This window comes from Nipponia nippon, unplaced genomic scaffold (genome assembly GCF_047370975.1).
Source record: "Nipponia nippon isolate SJK-2023a ecotype South Korea unplaced genomic scaffold, ASM4737097v1 scaffold_38, whole genome shotgun sequence".
NCBI classification, from domain to species: domain Eukaryota; kingdom Metazoa; phylum Chordata; class Aves; order Pelecaniformes; family Threskiornithidae; genus Nipponia; species Nipponia nippon.
The window spans coordinates 954,379-974,029 of NW_028262356.1; the positions used below are offsets into that span (position 1 = coordinate 954,379).

The 19,651-nt window shown below is 61.2% G+C and overlaps 2 protein-coding genes across 2 annotated transcripts; both read left to right on the forward strand.

The window, feature by feature from the left end:
- Nucleotides 1-1,871: 1,871 nt before the first annotated feature.
- On the forward strand, nt 1,872-7,361 carry LOC148053656 (maestro heat-like repeat-containing protein family member 7). Its single transcript, XM_087773122.1, has 11 exons — nt 1,872-2,021; nt 2,457-2,606; nt 2,810-2,964; nt 3,349-3,496; nt 3,997-4,134; nt 4,555-4,731; nt 5,026-5,181; nt 5,952-6,053; nt 6,478-6,580; nt 6,881-6,940; nt 7,231-7,361. The coding sequence occupies exons 1-11, from the start codon at nt 1,872-1,874 to the stop codon at nt 7,359-7,361; spliced, it is 1,470 nt and encodes a 489-aa protein (XP_087629248.1).
- A 6,179-nt stretch (nt 7,362-13,540) lies between these two features.
- On the forward strand, nt 13,541-19,032 carry LOC148053657 (maestro heat-like repeat-containing protein family member 7). Its single transcript, XM_087773121.1, has 11 exons — nt 13,541-13,690; nt 14,127-14,276; nt 14,480-14,634; nt 15,019-15,166; nt 15,667-15,804; nt 16,225-16,401; nt 16,696-16,851; nt 17,622-17,723; nt 18,149-18,251; nt 18,552-18,611; nt 18,902-19,032. The coding sequence occupies exons 1-11, from the start codon at nt 13,541-13,543 to the stop codon at nt 19,030-19,032; spliced, it is 1,470 nt and encodes a 489-aa protein (XP_087629247.1).
- The last annotated feature ends 619 nt before the right edge of the window (nt 19,033-19,651 follow it).

Here is a 19,651-nt window from a genome sequence, read left to right on the forward strand (position 1 = left end):
TGCTAGCTGTGTGTTATGTCAAAGGATGGGAAGGGGAGTGGTGGTTCATGAGGATGTATTGGATCGTGTGGGAGGTGAGCCTGATGTTAATGGTATGGAAGAGGGGCTGGAGAAAGGAGCGTCATGGTTTAACTCCAGCCGGTAACTGAGCTCCACACAGCCACTCGCTGACTCCCCCCAGCAGGATGGGGGGAGAGAATCGGAAGGGTAAAAGTGAGAAAACTCGTGGGTTGAGATGAAAACAGTTTAATAACTGAAATAAAATGACAATAGCAATAGCAGTAACAATAATAATAGTAGTAATAGTAATGGTAAAAATAAAAATAATAATATTGTACTGAAAAGGAAAATAACAAAGAGAGAGACAAATAAAACCCAAGAAAGAGAAGCGATGCAAATCGCTTTTATCCTGACGCTCTACTTGCCCATCTTTGGTCTCGTGGGTTTTTCCGTTACGGTCCCACCAGTTTCACCCCAGGCCAACTACTTTTCTCCTTTCACGGTCTGCCATCTCCAGCAGTTTCTCACTTTCTAAAGCGGTGAGTTGCACTTGGAGCCAAGGCTGACGAAGACAAAAGTGACTGAGAGATTCTGTAAGCAATGAGACGGCAGACCCCATCCAAAAATGTCTCTCCTCTCCACTGCGCACCTTAGAAATCTCAAGAAATCTCTAACGGCACAAATAAGGAGCAGCTCAGAAGATGTTCAAATCAGCCGGGCTTGGTTTCGAACCCCATGGGATCCATGTGTTTAGAGAAGACTTTTCTGAACGACTCCTCAAGTTCTCTGTCTCTTAGGCTGTAGGTGAGGGCGTTGATTAGAGATGTGAAGGCAGTGTAGAAAAGACAGAGAATCTTTCTTTCGGGGTTCCTATTCTGAACAGCATCTGGTAAGCGATACACCCTGTAAGAGTCCCATCGACAGCTGTATCCCCAAAGAGGGACTGGAGGAGAGAAGCAGGCGTAAACATCCTTTGCTTCCTGGTGCTGAGAGAGATTTTCAGAGTGGGGGAAAGGACGTAACTGTGAGATGCCAGAAAGTGTAGAGATGTGAAGAGAGCGCTACACGGAGCGGGAGAAGCAGGGGTCTCCCAGGGAGGTCCTGGGGCCACGCCTGGGCGTGTGAACGCAGGGTTCTGGGACGAGCCGGAGGGTACAGGAAGGTCCTGAGGGGACATAAGGGCAGATGGGGGCCTGGGGGCACCCTGAGAGGAGCCAGGGGCCAATGGCGAGCTGGCTCCCTACCCCTCGCAGTGGACGCCCTGCCCCTCCCAGCCCAGGCGGCGGGTCACAGTGGGGCCCTTTGTGACCCCGCTCTGTGACACCCCACGGCACCGTCTATAGCCAGCGTGGCCGCAGCCCTGCAGTGTTGGAGAAGACAGCGACAGGACAGGGCAGGAGCGTGGAGCTGGCGAGGAGACCCCGAGCGCAGCCCACATCTTTCCCTGTGCCCCAGCAGCCCCGTGGCGCTGGGGTTCCCTTAAGCTGCCCCCTTCTCCCCCGACTTTCCTCCACTTTGCAGGATGGCGGAGAGACCCCCAGCCGCCCCAGGGTGGCCTGGGAGGAGGTGGGGGCTCCCCAGGAGAGCAGCTCTCGGCCAGAGCCCTACGAGGTGTCCATGCTGCAGCCGCTGCAGACCGGTGAGCGAAGGGCCCCGGGACTGGCAGGGTCGGGGCCAGCGAGTGCGACCGGCTGGACGCCGGCATCCTGTTTCCTCGGCACACCGGCAGCAGGGGTCCTGTGGGCAGGGGCCACGGCGGTGCCTGAATGGCAGGGCTGCTTGGGGCTGGGAGCCGGCTCCGGCACAGCCTCCCTCCTCAGCCGTGCTGAGCTTAAAGCTCTTTTCACCATTTGGCAAGCTTGTTGGCAAAGATGCTGTGTCCTACTGCCTCTTTTGTGTTTCCCCTCCATGCAGGCGAGACACTGCCAGAGGATAATGCAGAGCATCCGGAGCTCCGACCAGAGAGGGATTCTGAGAGCGCCCGGCTGCTTTCTTCCCACAACAGCAGTGACCTGACCACGGTAATAAGCTCCCCCTTGCTAGGACTCTTGTCCGTGGCATCGGCAGGAGGCTTGTGTGAGCAAAGGGACCCAGAATCAGTGGGCTTGGCATGGCCTCAGTGTCCCTGCTGAGAGGCTTCCTGCTGTCCCCGAGCAGGGCCTATCCGAGGGGGGCACTCCAGTGTCCCAGCAGCAGCTCCAGCCCTCCTGGCCACCAGCGAGCCCTGGTTCTCTGCAGGGCCAACACACAGTGCCCATGCCCCCAAGCCTCCTCCCTCACCCGCTGCTCTCTCCTCTGCCCTGCAGAGACTGCAAGCCCTGCTTCCAGCTTTCCTGTGGGCACTGCTGGCAGCACTGCCGGGCATCTCTTGCCAGAGCTGTTGGTGCTGCTCAGGCAAACAGCCCCATCAGGGTACTTGGCGTGACATGGCTTCCCTCCCTTCCTTCCTCCCATAGCTGTTTGGAGAACACCTCGAGCCTGCTGAGATGACAGACGTTCTCCTTGGGGCCATTGAAGCCTTGACAGCAGACGACATAGCTGACAGGGAGATGGGCAGCACTGTCCTGGCCATGGCCAGGAGAGACCCTGCCTCCTGGCTGAGGGATGTAAGTGCCCTGTGGCTGGATTGCCCTGCCCCTGAACCCTGTCAGGCCTTGTTCTTCCCTCCCTGCCTAACTCAGCTCTCTCGGGCACCTGAAGCCATTTCAAGGCAGCAGAGAGGGACAGGAAGGGCAGCAGTTTCAGTGGCAGCTTGGGAAATGGCTGCACTCCAGTGGCTGCACACCATCCTCACCTCTGTCCCCTCCAGGTGCCAAAGATCATGAGGTACATCCACAAAAACGTGGAGTGCGTCCGCACGGAGCCAGCCCGGCACAGCCTGGACTCATTCCTCCTCCTGCTGACCGAGTGGTGCCCCAGGGAAGCGGTCAGGAGCCTGCTGAAGATCTCTCCAACATCTGACAGGTAGTGGCCCCGACAGCCTTGAGAGCTTGTTCCCTGTGCGGAGAGGGGCCCAGAGACTCTCTGGCTGCCAGACCCACAGAAAACCGCAGGACATCCTCGAGGAGCCGGGCCCTCCATCCCACCGCGCTTCCCAGCCCCGGTGGAACAGCCAGGCCCGCAGCAGCCAAAGCTGGCCAAGCCAGAGCCCTGCCCCCACGCTCCTCCCTGCCCCATGGGGAGCACCACCTCAGCCCCCTCCTGCCTGCGTGGGCAGGGCCCCCGGGCACCCCAAGCGAGGGGGTGCGCAGGGCCAGGGCTGCAGCACAGCCTGGGTCCGGAGAGGCTGGCGCGGGCAGGGTGCGGTGGCCGAGGCAGCCCTGCTGACCGAGCGCTCTGGGTCTGCAGCGCTGCCCTGGCCATGTGGGAGGTGATCATCTCCGTGCCTCGGGCTTTGCGGAGTGTCTTGACGGAGCTGCTCGGCGTGCTCCAGGACCAGCGGCTGCGCAAGGTGTTCAGCTGTGCCGCAGAGGACGCCTGCATCTGTCCCTTGGCTGTGAGTGACCATGCTCAACTTCAGAGCTGTGCCTGCCTCCCCAGGGAAACGGGCACGGCCCCCTCCCCTTCTGGCTGCCTCCAAATGGCCACCTCCTCCAGGACACAGGGACACAGCCACCTAGGGTCAGCAGGGACCTGCCCAGCACCAGCCAGACCCCATGCCAGACACTTGGGGCCGCCCCGTGCCGGTTTGGTCCGGGTGAAAAAACCACGAAGCCTGCCCCTGCCCGGGCAGCGCTCTGCTTCCCCCCTGCCCGCATGCCCCTGCCCTGCTCTGCAGCCTGGAAACCTGGGGCAGGGGCAGAGAAAGGGGCAGAAGGCAGAGTCAGGCCAGTTGCTGGGCCTGGGGCAGAGGCACGGCCTGCACAGGCTGAGGGGGCTTCAAGCCTGGGGAGAGGAGACACTCGCCACCGCCCACGTCTCGTGCCTCCTTTGTGGCAGCGCGGTGGAGGGAGCCCTGCGGGCTCTGCTGCTCTCTCACTGCTGTCTTCGTTTTAGCTGCTGGTCTGCGGTGACATTGAAACAGAGGAGTTTGCTGCCCTCTACAAAGCCCAGAGGTACCTGAGGCATCCAAGCCTGCCGATGCTCTCGCCAGTGCTCAGCGGCCTCATCACGCTCTCAAAGACAGCGGAGATGGTGAGCAGGGTGCAGTCAAGCGGAGCCATGTTGGCAGCCGAGGCCTGGGGCAGTGGGTAACGCGGTGGCTTGGCCTCGGCTGGGAGTCAGAATGTGGGGTGACGGCTCCAGTCTCCCTCCCTGCTGGGGAGGGGGCTGGTGGGTGCCTGGGGAGCCCTCCAGGCGCAGAGGGTTACCAGTCCACCTGCCCCTTCAGGCCTGTCGCAAAAGGAGGTGGCAGAGCAGGGGACCCTGCTCTCCTGCACTCCCTTCCCTTCCTGGTGCTCTCCCCGCATCCCCATCAGTGGCCACTGCCTGCCAGGAGGCTGCTGCAGGGACTCCTGTGCCAGGTCCTGGGAGGCTGGTGCTCAGCGACCGGTGCACTTTTGCCAGGGTGGTCTCTTACCGCTTCACAATAAGGAAACTGTGTGTTTCATGCAGGCACGAAAAATCCTGGTCCTGCTGCCAGACATCGTGGAGACCCTGCAGGATGCCGACACTGACGTCAAGACGAAGGCCCTGGTATTCCTCAGGAACATGATGGGTCACATGAAGAGGGAGGAGGCCAGCCTCATTGCTCTGCAGCTGGCGGAGAAGCTCCTGCCCCTCTTTGATGAGGTAAGGCTGCCGTGGGAGCCTGACGCCACTGATGGGCACTCTGCAAGGACAGCTGCCCTTCAGCCCAGCGCTGCGGGCAGCACTCAGGCAGGGCTGCTCCCCTCCTTGCTCCTCTTGCGTGGCCTGGCAGGGCTCTGGGGCCATTCAGCCGGGGCTGCAGGTCTGGCCCACGGCTCCTGTGTTCAGGAGCTGACCCCAGAGCATCTCCCCTCACATCAGCCATGCCAACGCCCTTGGCTCCCTCTGGGCAGGGAGCGGCTGGTGCTCAAGTGCCCCTGTCCTCCTCCCTACCAGGAGGCCAGCCAGGTGCAGGAGCTCTCCATCAGCCTCTTCAAAGACACGATGAAGAGTGTGGTGGGGAGTGAGAAGGAAAAGATGAAGAAGAACGTGCAGAGGGTCCTGCTCCCGCTCTTGTTGCATATGAACGACCAAATCAGCAGCGTGGCCAAGGTGCAGTGAGCAGCGACCAGTGTCGCGGGGAAGGGCGTGCTGACACCATGGGGGTGGCCTGGGCATAAGGGGCAAGGGCTGCTGGACCTCAGGGTCTGGGAATGAGTGTCACCTCAGGGTCCCACTGCTCCCCTCCTTCCCTGCGCTGGTCCCACCGCTGCCTTCCTCCTTCCCCGCTGCTGCCTGCTGCCCTGCTCACCCAGGTGCCCCTGCACTGGGCCAGAGAACTTGGTCTGTGCGGAGGGGTGCAGCACTTGCAAGGGGTGCAGAGCCAGCTTGTTCCCCAGCCTGGGGCAGGGAGAGCGGTGGGAAGGGAGATGCAGCCGGCGGTGGACTGGCCCTGCATCCCGGGATCAAAGCTCTGCCCACCCAGAGCCTGGGCGTGAAGGGGCTGGGGACCCCAGCGTCCTGCTGGGGGATGCCCATGCGAGATGCTGCTGGCTCTGTCCTGCCTCGGTGTCTCTGGGACTGTGGACCTCTCTGCCTACAGCCGCAGGCCTACACCTCCTTTCCCTTCAGTCTGCCCCATCCCTGAGAGCAGCTCAGCAGTTCTTGAGCTTCTCTGTTCTGCTGGCCGGCAGCGTGAGACACCTGAGGTGGTGGCTGCCCCGTGTCCCTGCCCTGGGCACTGAACCCAGTTCAGACTCTGTCCCCCGCTGCCTCTTCCCCTAAGGGGCTGGGAAGGGCTCGGAGCCTGGCCAAGAGGAGGAGGATGCCAAGGCTCGTCCCCTGGGCTGTGCTGCCGTCTCCCGACCTCTGCTTCTCTGCAGGCCTCTAGGGACACCCTCCTCGCCTCTGCAGAGTTCCTGGGCTGGAGGAAGCTCAGTGACCTGGCCGAGACCTACCAGACACGCCAGATTGGAGAGTGCTTGGTGAGGACAACCGCCAAGGCCCAGGGCCGGGCTGGACGAGGGCTGCCCCACGTGCCATGGGGAGGGCTGTGCAGCTGTGCCTCGCCTGCCCTGCTCCAGCCCAGAGCCCACAGCCTGGAGCTGCAGCCTCCTTCCCTGCCCTCAAGCACGGAGCCCCCAAGGGCTCTTCTGCAGGCCCCTCTCCCCTCCCTGCCCCCAGGCTGCTAAGCAAGACCCCGGCCCGTGTGGGCCCTGGCAGTGGCACAGAGGGGTCTCAGCACCCCCAGGCCCCCTGTGCCTGCGGCTCTCTCTCAACCTCGGCCCCACAGGGCTCCTGGCTGGGAGACGGGGAATCGCCGGGAGGGAAGGGGGTGCTGGTAGGAGGCACTGGTGCGGCTGTCTGGGGAGGGTCTGTACCAGCCCCGTGCCCTTGTGCTCTCCCCAGCTACAGCAGGACAGGAGCAGGGTGAAAGAATATCTGCGTCAGAGCCTGCCGTACCTGAAGGACACTCGGGCCACCTTGCGAGAGGCAGCCGTCAGGTTCATCGGTGAGCCACACACAGCCCCCGGGGACCCTCTTCTGGCAGCCTGGCCCCAGTCCCTGCCGCTGCACTGGCAACAAGGGGCAGCCCAGTGGCTGCCAGAGCCCCAGCTGCCGCGTGCACGGCCCACCGCGCAGGTGGGCTCGCTGGGCGCCTTGCTCAGTGCCAGCGCCCTCACGTGCTGTCCTTCCCTGGGGTCAGCCCTGCTGAGGGCGAGGAGGGTGTGCAGCCGCGGTGGAAGGGCCAGGGGCCGTGTGGCTGGGAGCGTGCTGGGGAGCAGAGGTGTGACAGGAGCTCTGTGCCTAGGGCTTGCTGCGGGGCACCAGAGGAACCTGAGCAGGGAGGAGCTGCGGGCTATCTGCAACGGTGAGCAGGGGCAGTGCTGTGCTGGCCGGGGCTGGTGGGGCAGGGGCCAGAGCCAGGGCAGGGCGCTGCCATGCCTGGCCCTGCTCCAGGAAAAGGCTTCAGGGGCAGAGGAAGATGTCAGGGGCACGTGGGGCATTCCTGAGCAGCAGCTTCCAGCTGGTCTCTTTGTGTCACCTGCTCCTCCTGGCCAGGGAGATAGAGAGGGTGGGGCTGGCATGGTCCGCAGGGGACTCCTGGGGGTCTCTGCAGGCAGTGGCGGCTCATGTCTGCTCTGCTTCCTTCTTTTGCAGCCCTCCTGCCCTTGGGGAAAGACCCCGATCCCTTGGTCAGCCTCCTGGCAGCTGACACCGTCTTTGTCTTGACAACAGACATGCCAACATCAAGATGGAGCCTGCGGTGGCTGTGCTGCTGGCTCTGCTGAGCCTCGGAGAGATTAAATTCTCTTCTGGAAATGGCCAAAGTGGAATGAATTGTTTTGAAATAAAGCTGGAAGAAAGCGCCCCGTCCCCTGGTGTCTGTTCCCGTGGAGACCACCCTGAGTGTGCTGAGCAGACAGGGTCATTCCTGGCCTCTGCCGCTGCCTGCAGGACAGCACCCCCGGACCCAGGGTGTGCTTGCCACAAAGCCCCAGCTGCCCCGCTAGGCCACAACACCCGGAGGGGAGGAGGAGAGAAGCTTTAGCCCCACAAAGCCCCAGCTGCTCGCTGCCATCTGTGCTGGCATCCAACCGACAGTGATGAGGACGTGACGGTGAGGCTGCTGGGATGGCGGTGGAGTGGATGAGGATGGGTGGGGGGTTGTCCTAGTTTCAGCTGCGATGGAGTTAATTTTCTTCCGAGTAGCTGGTACAGTGCTGTCTTTTGGATTTAGGATGAGAATAATGTTGGTAACACACTGCTGGTTTAGTGGTTGCTAAGTAGTGCTTCCACCAGTCAAGGACTTTTCAGCTCCCCACGCTCTGCCAGGTGCATGAGAAGCTGGGAGGGGGCACAGCCAGGAGAGCCGAGCCAGACTGGCCCAAGGGCTATTCCATCCCATATGACGTCATGCTCAGGATAGAAACTGCGGGGAGTTGGCCAGGGGGCAGTGATCGCTGCTCGGGGCTGGGCTGGGCGTCGGTCGGCGGGTGGTGAGCGGTTGCGTCACTTGTTTTGCCTGGGTTTTGTTCCTCTGTTTCATAGAATCATGGAATAGAATCATAGAATGCGTTGGGATGGAAGGGACCTTTCAAGGTCACCTAGTCCATCCCCCTGCAATGGGCAGGGACATCTACAACTAGATCCGGTTGCTCAGAGCCCCCTCCAGCCTGGCCTTGAACGTTTCCAAGGATGGGGCATCCACCACCTCTCTGGGCAACCTGTTCCAGTGTTTCACTACCCTCATTGTAAAAAATCTCTTCCTTATATCCAGTCTGAATCTACCCTCTTGTAGTTTAAAGCCATCACCCCTTGTCTTATCGCTACTGGCCCCGCTAAAAAGTCTGTGCCCATCTTTCTCGTAAGCCCCCTTTAAGTACTGAAAGGCTGCAATAAGGTCACCCCGCAGCCTTCTCTTCTCCAGCCTGAACAACCCCGGCTCTTGCCGCCTTCCCTCAGAAGAGAGGGGCTCCATCCCTTTGCTCGTTTTTGTGGCCCTTCTCTGGACCCTCTCCAACAGGTCTATGTCCTTCTTGTACCGAGGACCCCAGAGCTGGAGGCAGTGCTCCAGGTGGGGTCTCACCAGAGCAGAGTAGAGGGGCAGAATCCCCTCCCTCGACCTGCTGGCCACGCTTCTTTGGATGCAGCCCAGGATACGGCGGGCCGCCTGGGCTGCGAGAGCACATTGCCGGCTCATGTCCAGCTTTTCGTCCATCGGTACTGTCCCGGTGCGATTTTGGGCTCGGGGAAGGTTTGTGATGATCCCAAGAGTCAGATTAAGACAGTCCAGCCTCTCACAAGTACCCCCAAGTCCTTCTCAGCGGGGCTTCACACAGTCCCTTCATCCCCCAGCCTGTACTGATACCGGGGATTACTCAGACCCAAGTGCAGGACCTTGCACTTCTCCTTCTTGAACCTCATGAGGTTCACACAGGCCCACCTCTCCAGCCTGTCCAGAACCCTCTGGATGCCATCCCGTCCCTCAGGCGTGTCGACCGCACCACTCAGCTTGGTGTCACCTGCACACTTGCTGAGGGTGCACTCGATCCCGCTGTCTATGTCCTTGATGAAGATATTGAACAGCGCTGGCCCCAGAGCGGACCCCTGAGGGACACCACTCGTCACTGGTCTGCATCTGGACATCGAGCCATTGACCACTACCCTCTGGATGCGACCATCCAGCCAATTCCTTAGCCACCAAACAGTCCACCCATCGAATCCATATCCTTCCAATTTAGAGAGGAGGAGATTGTGGGGGACCGTGCCAAAGGCCTTACAGAAGTCCAGAGAGGTGACATCCGTAGCTCTTCCCTCGTCCGCTGACGTAGTTAATCCATCACAGAAGGCCACTAGGTTGGTCGGGCAGGACTTGCCCTTGGTGAAGGCGTGCTGGCTGTCCCAAATCACCTCCCTGTCCTCCATGGGCCTTAGCGTAGCTTCTAGGAGGATCTGTTCCATGATCTTCCCAGGCACAGAGGGGAGGCTGACAGGTCGGCAGTTCCCAGGGTCCTCCTTTTTACCCTTTTCAAAAATGGCTGCAATACTTCCCTTTTGCCAGTCCCCAGGGACTTCACCTGACTGCCCTGACTTTTCAGATATCATGGAGAGTGGCTTAGCAACTACATCAAGACAAAAAAGACAGGCTGGGACGCTAGAAGTGAGGATTTCAGCCCTAACCATGAGGCTCTGGGCACTAAAAAGGACAGGCGAGGTGCTACAAATGAGGCTTTTGACCCTGCAAAGGAGGGGAACCTCTTGGCTCCTCTATGGCCCCACAAAAGGAAGCTTCCGTCCCTCAAACAGGGCTTTGGGCACTCCAGTGGAGGCTTTGAGCTGTGAAAGAGGGGTTTGGACCTATAAATGAGAGTTTGGACCTACAAAGGGAGGGTTTGGGCTTTAAAAGCAGGGCTTTGAAAATGAAATTGAGGCTTTGAACCCTGAAATTAGGGTTTGTGCCCTAAAATGATGCTTTGGTACCAAACGCTGAGGCTGTTCACACTCCAAATGGGTCTTTGGAGGCTCAAAATGAGGCTTTGGGCCCTCCAAAATGCAGACTCAATCCTAAACATGAGGCTTTGGTCCCTACAAAGGAGGCTTTGGAAGTTAAAAATGAGCCTGTGGACCCTATAAATAAGGCTTTGGCCTCGAAAACTGAGGCTTGGGTCCTTCTAAATCGGCCTGCGGGCCTTGAAAATGACACTCTGGGCCCTTCAAATGAGTCTCTGAACCTTAAAATGGCGGCTTGGAGCTTATCAATGAGGGTTTGTACCCTAAAAACGAGGCTTTGGGACCTAAAAGGCAGGTTTTCAACCCGAGAATCAAAGCTTTGGACTCTAAACATGACGATGGGAGACAAAGTGCTCCCCGCCGCCGCCCCCAGCAATGGCAGGGACTCACGGCTGAGGATGGTGGCCCTCTTGCAGGGCCGGGCGCTCATGGCGGCGGGGCAGAGAGGGGTGCAGAGGTGGTGCCAGGTGGCCTCGCCGTCGCACACCTCGTGGAAGTAGCGGCAGGTCTGGCCCAGTCTCAGCACGTCAGGCAGCGTCAGGAAGGAGATGATGTGCAGTAGCTGTGGAGAGAGAGGCGGGGAGAGCATCGGCCCTGGGACCCCCTGCATGGCCCCGGGACACTGACTCTCTGTCAGCCGGTGGCTCCCATGGAGACGGGGCGCTCTAGAACGGGAGGGCGGTCAGGGGTGGAGGAGAGAGGGGAGAGAGGTGGGAGGGGGAAGAGGGGCCCCGCACCTGGTCCGGGGGCTGCTCGGCCTCGGGGCAGGCCCCACGGGCGCCATGTTGAAGCTCGGCCTGCCCACAGGCAGAGCCCGCCGCCTTCTCCCAACAGTCGGCACTGGCCTAGGTCGGGAGGGCTGTCAGTCTCCTCCCCTGGGGTGATGCTGCCTGGGATTGGCCCCCAGGTGGTCAGGCTGCGGTGCTGCAGTGCCTGCCCTGCACCTGAGATGTGACCTGGGATTGGCTAGCTGGGCTGTCACTCTGCCCTGGTTGCAGGCCCACCCTCCCCTGCGGTGATGCTCGCTCTTATTGGCTGCCTGTGGGGTCCCTCCCCCTTACCCACCCCAGTGCCCGCCCTTCCCTGCAGGGAGCTTTCCTCTGATTGGCTGCCTGCTCACAGAGCAATCACGTGCCTTGCCCCCGGCTCCTCAAAGGCCATTGGCTGTCCCGGGTCACCGCCCCCTTCTGGGCAGGCGTTGCCAGGCGACTCGCTCCGCCCCTGGGGTTGAGGCCCTCAGGGTGAAACCGGGGCCCTGAGGAAAGGCCGTGGGTCCTAAAAGAGACGTTTGGACCCTAAACACGAGGATTTCAGCCCGAAAAAGGAGGCTTTGGGCACGGACGGGATGGGCTAGATGCTAAAAAGGACGCTTTGAACCCTGAGAACAAGGGGAACCTCGTGGTTCCGCCCTGCGCTGGCTTTGGTGCCCAAGAGCCCCACGCAGCGCAGCACCTCTCCTGTCCTGAGTGACCACCGTCACAGATGGAGCCCGGAGTCACGGACCCAGTGAAGCCAATGGACGCTCTGTGGGCATCTGGTGGACATTTGATGGACATTTTACAGGGGTGGTCCATAGACTGAGGGAATGCTAGCTGTGTGTTATGTCAAAGGATGGGAAGGGGAGTGGTGGTTCATGAGGATGTATTGGATCGTGTGGGAGGTGAGCCTGATGTTAATGGTATGGAAGAGGGGCTGGAGAAAGGAGCGTCATGGTTTAACTCCAGCCGGTAACTGAGCTCCACACAGCCACTCGCTGACTCCCCCCAGCAGGATGGGGGGAGAGAATCGGAAGGGTAAAAGTGAGAAAACTCGTGGGTTGAGATGAAAACAGTTTAATAACTGAAATAAAATGACAATAGCAATAGCAGTAACAATAATAATAGTAGTAATAGTAATGGTAAAAATAAAAATAATAATATTGTACTGAAAAGGAAAATAACAAAGAGAGAGACAAATAAAACCCAAGAAAGAGAAGCGATGCAAATCGCTTTTATCCTGACGCTCTACTTGCCCATCTTTGGTCTCGTGGGTTTTTCCGTTACGGTCCCACCAGTTTCACCCCAGGCCAACTACTTTTCTCCTTTCACGGTCTGCCATCTCCAGCAGTTTCTCACTTTCTAAAGCGGTGAGTTGCACTTGGAGCCAAGGCTGACGAAGACAAAAGTGACTGAGAGATTCTGTAAGCAATGAGACGGCAGACCCCATCCAAAAATGTCTCTCCTCTCCACTGCGCACCTTAGAAATCTCAAGAAATCTCTAACGGCACAAATAAGGAGCAGCTCAGAAGATGTTCAAATCAGCCGGGCTTGGTTTCGAACCCCGTGGGATCCATGTGTTTAGAGAAGACTTTTCTGAACGACTCCTCAAGTTCTCTGTCTCTTAGGCTGTAGGTGAGGGCGTTGATTAGAGATGTGAAGGCAGTGTAGAAAAGACAGAGAATCTTTCTTTCGGGGTTCCTATTCTGAACAGCATCTGGTAAGCGATACACCCTGTAAGAGTCCCATCGACAGCTGTATCCCCAAAGAGGGACTGGAGGAGAGAAGCAGGCGTAAACATCCTTTGCTTCCTGGTGCTGAGAGAGATTTTCAGAGTGGGGGAAAGGACGTAACTGTGAGATGCCAGAAAGTGTAGAGATGTGAAGAGAGCGCTACACGGAGCGGGAGAAGCAGGGGTCTCCCAGGGAGGTCCTGGGGCCACGCCTGGGCGTGTGAACGCAGGGTTCTGGGACGAGCCGGAGGGTACAGGAAGGTCCTGAGGGGACATAAGGGCAGATGGGGGCCTGGGGGCACCCTGAGAGGAGCCAGGGGCCAATGGCGAGCTGGCTCCCTACCCCTCGCAGTGGACGCCCTGCCCCTCCCAGCCCAGGCGGCGGGTCACAGTGGGGCCCTTTGTGACCCCGCTCTGTGACACCCCACGGCACCGTCTATAGCCAGCGTGGCCGCAGCCCTGCAGTGTTGGAGAAGACAGCGACAGGACAGGGCAGGAGCGTGGAGCTGGCGAGGAGACCCCGAGCGCAGCCCACATCTTTCCCTGTGCCCCAGCAGCCCCGTGGCGCTGGGGTTCCCTTAAGCTGCCCCCTTCTCCCCCGACTTTCCTCCACTTTGCAGGATGGCGGAGAGACCCCCAGCCGCCCCAGGGTGGCCTGGGAGGAGGTGGGGGCTCCCCAGGAGAGCAGCTCTCGGCCAGAGCCCTACGAGGTGTCCATGCTGCAGCCGCTGCAGACCGGTGAGCGAAGGGCCCCGGGACTGGCAGGGTCGGGGCCAGCGAGTGCGACCGGCTGGACGCCGGCATCCTGTTTCCTCGGCACACCGGCAGCAGGGGTCCTGTGGGCAGGGGCCACGGCGGTGCCTGAATGGCAGGGCTGCTTGGGGCTGGGAGCCGGCTCCGGCACAGCCTCCCTCCTCAGCCGTGCTGAGCTTAAAGCTCTTTTCACCATTTGGCAAGCTTGTTGGCAAAGATGCTGTGTCCTACTGCCTCTTTTGTGTTTCCCCTCCATGCAGGCGAGACACTGCCAGAGGATAATGCAGAGCATCCGGAGCTCCGACCAGAGAGGGATTCTGAGAGCGCCCGGCTGCTTTCTTCCCACAACAGCAGTGACCTGACCACGGTAATAAGCTCCCCCCTTGCTAGGACTCTTGTCCGTGGCATCGGCAGGAGGCTTGTGTGAGCAAAGGGACCCAGAATCAGTGGGCTTGGCATGGCCTCAGTGTCCCTGCTGAGAGGCTTCCTGCTGTCCCCGAGCAGGGCCTATCCGAGGGGGGCACTCCAGTGTCCCAGCAGCAGCTCCAGCCCTCCTGGCCACCAGCGAGCCCTGGTTCTCTGCAGGGCCAACACACAGTGCCCGTGCCCCCAAGCCTCCTCCCTCACCCGCTGCTCTCTCCTCTGCCCTGCAGAGACTGCAAGCCCTGCTTCCAGCTTTCCTGTGGGCACTGCTGACAGCACTGCCGGGCATCTCTTGCCAGAGCTGTTGGTGCTGCTCAGGCAAACAGCCCCATCAGGGTACTTGGCGTGACATGGCTTCCCTCCCTTCCTTCCTCCCATAGCTGTTTGGAGAACACCTCGAGCCTGCTGAGATGACAGACGTTCTCCTTGGGGCCATTGAAGCCTTGACAGCAGACGACATAGCTGACAGGGAGATGGGCAGCACTGTCCTGGCCATGGCCAGGAGAGACCCTGCCTCCTGGCTGAGGGATGTAAGTGCCCTGTGGCTGGATTGCCCTGCCCCTGAACCCTGTCAGGCCTTGTTCTTCCCTCCCTGCCTAACTCAGCTCTCTCGGGCACCTGAAGCCATTTCAAGGCAGCAGAGAGGGACAGGAAGGGCAGCAGTTTCAGTGGCAGCTTGGGAAATGGCTGCACTCCAGTGGCTGCACACCATCCTCACCTCTGTCCCCTCCAGGTGCCAAAGATCATGAGGTACATCCACAAAAACGTGGAGTGCGTCCGCACGGAGCCAGCCCGGCACAGCCTGGACTCATTCCTCCTCCTGCTGACCGAGTGGTGCCCCAGGGAAGCGGTCAGGAGCCTGCTGAAGATCTCTCCAACATCTGACAGGTAGTGGCCCCGACAGCCTTGAGAGCTTGTTCCCTGTGCGGAGAGGGGCCCAGAGACTCTCTGGCTGCCAGACCCACAGAAAACCGCAGGACATCCTCGAGGAGCCGGGCCCTCCATCCCACCGCGCTTCCCAGCCCCGGTGGAACAGCCAGGCCCGCAGCAGCCAAAGCTGGCCAAGCCAGAGCCCTGCCCCCACGCTCCTCCCTGCCCCATGGGGAGCACCACCTCAGCCCCCTCCTGCCTGCGTGGGCAGGGCCCCCGGGCACCCCAAGCGAGGGGGTGCGCAGGGCCAGGGCTGCAGCACAGCCTGGGTCCGGAGAGGCTGGCGCGGGCAGGGTGCGGTGGCCGAGGCAGCCCTGCTGACCGAGCGCTCTGGGTCTGCAGCGCTGCCCTGGCCATGTGGGAGGTGATCATCTCCGTGCCTCGGGCTTTGCGGAGTGTCTTGACGGAGCTGCTCGGCGTGCTCCAGGACCAGCGGCTGCGCAAGGTGTTCAGCTGTGCCGCAGAGGACGCCTGCATCTGTCCCTTGGCTGTGAGTGACCATGCTCAACTTCAGAGCTGTGCCTGCCTCCCCAGGGAAACGGGCACGGCCCCCTCCCCTTCTGGCTGCCTCCAAATGGCCACCTCCTCCAGGACACAGGGACACAGCCACCTAGGGTCAGCAGGGACCTGCCCAGCACCAGCCAGACCCCATGCCAGACACTTGGGGCCGCCCCGTGCCGGTTTGGTCCGGGTGAAAAAACCACGAAGCCTGCCCCTGCCCGGGCAGCGCTCTGCTTCCCCCCTGCCCGCATGCCCCTGCCCTGCTCTGCAGCCTGGAAACCTGGGGCAGGGGCAGAGAAAGGGGCAGAAGGCAGAGTCAGGCCAGTTGCTGGGCCTGGGGCAGAGGCACGGCCTGCACAGGCTGAGGGGGCTTCAAGCCTGGGGAGAGGAGACACTCGCCACCGCCCACGTCTCGTGCCTCCTTTGTGGCAGCGCGGTGGAGGGAGCCCTGCGGGCTCTGCTGCTCTCTCACTGCTGTCTTCGTTTTAGCTGCTGGTCTGCGGTGACATTGAAACAGAGGAGTTTGCTGCCCTCTACAAAGCCCAGAGGTACCTGAGGCATCCAAGCCTGCCGATGCTCTCGCCGGTGCTCAGCGGCCTCATCACGCTCTCAAAGACAGCGGAGACGGTGAGCAGGGTGCAGTCAAGCGGAGCCATGTTGGCAGCCGAGGCCTGGGGCAGTGGGTAACGCGGTGGCTTGGCCTCGGCTGGGAGTCAGAATGTGGGGTGACGGCTCCAGTCTCCCTCCCTGCTGGGGAGGGGGCTGGTGGGTGCCTGGGGAGCCCTCCAGGCGCAGAGGGTTACCAGTCCACCTGCCCCTTCAGGCCTGTCGCAAAAGGAGGTGGCAGAGCAGGGGACCCTGCTCTCCTGCACTCCCTTCCCTTCCTGGTGCTCTCCCCGCATCCCCATCAGTGGCCACTGCCTGCCAGGAGGCTGCTGCAGGGACTCCTGTGCCAGGTCCTGGGAGGCTGGTGCTCAGCGACCGGTGCACTTTTGCCAGGGTGGTCTCTTACCGCTTCACAATAAGGAAACTGTGTGTTTCATGCAGGCACGAAAAATCCTGGTCCTGCTGCCAGACATCGTGGAGACCCTGCAGGATGCCGACACTGACGTCAAGACGAAGGCCCTGGTATTCCTCAGGAACATGATGGGTCACATGAAGAGGGAGGAGGCCAGCCTCATTGCTCTGCAGCTGGCGGAGAAGCTCCTGCCCCTCTTTGATGAGGTAAGGCTGCCGTGGGAGCCTGACGCCACTGATGGGCACTCTGCAAGGACAGCTGCCCTTCAGCCCAGCGCTGCGGGCAGCACTCAGGCAGGGCTGCTCCCCTCCTTGCTCCTCTTGCGTGGCCTGGCAGGGCTCTGGGGCCATTCAGCCGGGGCTGCAGGTCTGGCCCACGGCTCCTGTGTTCAGGAGCTGACCCCAGAGCATCTCCCCTCACATCAGCCATGCCAACGCCCTTGGCTCCCTCTGGGCAGGGAGCGGCTGGTGCTCAAGTGCCCCTGTCCTCCTCCCTACCAGGAGGCCAGCCAGGTGCAGGAGCTCTCCATCAGCCTCTTCAAAGACACGATGAAGAGTGTGGTGGGGAGTGAGAAGGAAAAGATGAAGAAGAACGTGCAGAGGGTCCTGCTCCCGCTCTTGTTGCATATGAACGACCAAATCAGCAGCGTGGCCAAGGTGCAGTGAGCAGCGACCAGTGTCGCGGGGAAGGGCGTGCTGACACCATGGGGGTGGCCTGGGCATAAGGGGCAAGGGCTGCTGGACCTCAGGGTCTGGGAATGAGTGTCACCTCAGGGTCCCACTGCTCCCCTCCTTCCCTGCGCTGGTCCCACCGCTGCCTTCCTCCTTCCCCGCTGCTGCCTGCTGCCCTGCTCACCCAGGTGCCCCTGCACTGGGCCAGAGAACTTGGTCTGTGCGGAGGGGTGCAGCACTTGCAAGGGGTGCAGAGCCAGCTTGTTCCCCAGCCTGGGGCAGGGAGAGCGGTGGGAAGGGAGATGCAGCCGGCGGTGGACTGGCCCTGCATCCCGGGATCAAAGCTCTGCCCACCCAGAGCCTGGGCGTGAAGGGGCTGGGGACCCCAGCGTCCTGCTGGGGGATGCCCATGCGAGATGCTGCTGGCTCTGTCCTGCCTCGGTGTCTCTGGGACTGTGGACCTCTCTGCCTACAGCCGCAGGCCTACACCTCCTTTCCCTTCAGTCTGCCCCATCCCTGAGAGCAGCTCAGCAGTTCTTGAGCTTCTCTGTTCTGCTGGCCGGCAGCGTGAGACACCTGAGGTGGTGGCTGCCCCGTGTCCCTGCCCTGGGCACTGAACCCAGTTCAGACTCTGTCCCCCGCTGCCTCTTCCCCTAAGGGGCTGGGAAGGGCTCGGAGCCTGGCCAAGAGGAGGAGGATGCCAAGGCTCGTCCCCTGGGCTGTGCTGCCGTCTCCCGACCTCTGCTTCTCTGCAGGCCTCTAGGGACACCCTCCTCGCCTCTGCAGAGTTCCTGGGCTGGAGGAAGCTCAGTGACCTGGCCGAGACCTACCAGACACGCCAGATTGGAGAGTGCTTGGTGAGGACAACCGCCAAGGCCCAGGGCCGGGCTGGACGAGGGCTGCCCCACGTGCCATGGGGAGGGCTGTGCAGCTGTGCCTCGCCTGCCCTGCTCCAGCCCAGAGCCCACAGCCTGGAGCTGCAGCCTCCTTCCCTGCCCTCAAGCACGGAGCCCCCAAGGGCTCTTCTGCAGGCCCCTCTCCCCTCCCTGCCCCCAGGCTGCTAAGCAAGACCCCGGCCCGTGTGGGCCCTGGCAGTGGCACAGAGGGGTCTCAGCACCCCCAGGCCCCCTGTGCCTGCGGCTCTCTCTCAACCTCGGCCCCACAGGGCTCCTGGCTGGGAGACGGGGAATCGCCGGGAGGGAAGGGGGGTGCTGGTAGGAGGCACTGGTGCGGCTGTCTGGGGAGGGTCTGTACCAGCCCCGTGCCCTTGTGCTCTCCCCAGCTACAGCAGGACAGGAGCAGGGTGAAAGAATATCTGCGTCAGAGCCTGCCGTACCTGAAGGACACTCGGGCCACCTTGCGAGAGGCAGCCGTCAGGTTCATCGGTGAGCCACACACAGCCCCCGGGGACCCTCTTCTGGCAGCCTGGCCCCAGTCCCTGCCGCTGCACTGGCAACAAGGGGCAGCCCAGTGGCTGCCAGAGCCCCAGCTGCCGCGTGCACGGCCCACCGCGCAGGTGGGCTCGCTGGGCGCCTTGCTCAGTGCCAGCGCCCTCACGTGCTGTCCTTCCCTGGGGTCAGCCCTGCTGAGGGCGAGGAGGGTGTGCAGCCGCGGTGGAAGGGCCAGGGGCCGTGTGGCTGGGAGCGTGCTGGGGAGCAGAGGTGTGACAGGAGCTCTGTGCCTAGGGCTTGCTGCGGGGCACCAGAGGAACCTGAGCAGGGAGGAGCTGCGGGCTATCTGCAACGGTGAGCAGGGGCAGTGCTGTGCTGGCCGGGGCTGGTGGGGCAGGGGCCAGAGCCAGGGCAGGGCGCTGCCATGCCTGGCCCTGCTCCAGGAAAAGGCTTCAGGGGCAGAGGAAGATGTCAGGGGCACGTGGGGCATTCCTGAGCAGCAGCTTCCAGCTGGTCTCTTTGTGTCACCTGCTCCTCCTGGCCAGGGAGATAGAGAGGGTGGGGCTGGCATGGTCCGCAGGGGACTCCTGGGGGTCTCTGCAGGCAGTGGCGGCTCATGTCTGCTCTGCTTCCTTCTTTTGCAGCCCTCCTGCCCTTGGGGAAAGACCCCGATCCCTTGGTCAGCCTCCTGGCAGCTGACACCGTCTTTGTCTTGACAACAGACATGCCAACATCAAGATGGAGCCTGCGGTGGCTGTGCTGCTGGCTCTGCTGAGCCTCGGAGAGATTAAATTCTCTTCTGGAAATGGCCAAAGTGGAATGAATTGTTTTGAAATAAAGCTGGAAGAAAGCGCCCCGTCCTCTGGTGTCTGTTCCCGTGGAGACCACCCTGAGTGTGCTGAGCAGACAGGGTCATTCCTGGCCTCTGCCGCTGCCTGCAGGACAGCACCCCCGGACCCAGGGTGTGCTTGCCACAAAGCCCCAGCTGCCCCGCTAGGCCACAACACCCGGAGGGGAGGAGGAGAGAAGCTTTAGCCCCACAAAGCCCCAGCTGCTCGCTGCCATCTGTGCTGGCATCCAACCGACAGTGATGAGGACGTGACGGTGAGGCTGCTGGGATGGCGGTGGAGTGGATGAGGATGGGTGGGGGGTTGTCCTAGTTTCAGCTGCGATGGAGTTAATTTTCTTCCGAGTAGCTGGTACAGTGCTGTCTTTTGGATTTAGGATGAGAATAATGTTGGTAACACACTGCTGGTTTAGTGGTTGCTAAGTAGTGCTTCCACCAGTCAAGGACTTTTCAGCTCCCCACGCTCTGCCAGGTGCATGAGAAGCTGGGAGGGGGCACAGCCAGGAGAGCCGAGCCAGACTGGCCCAAGGGCTATTCCATCCCATAT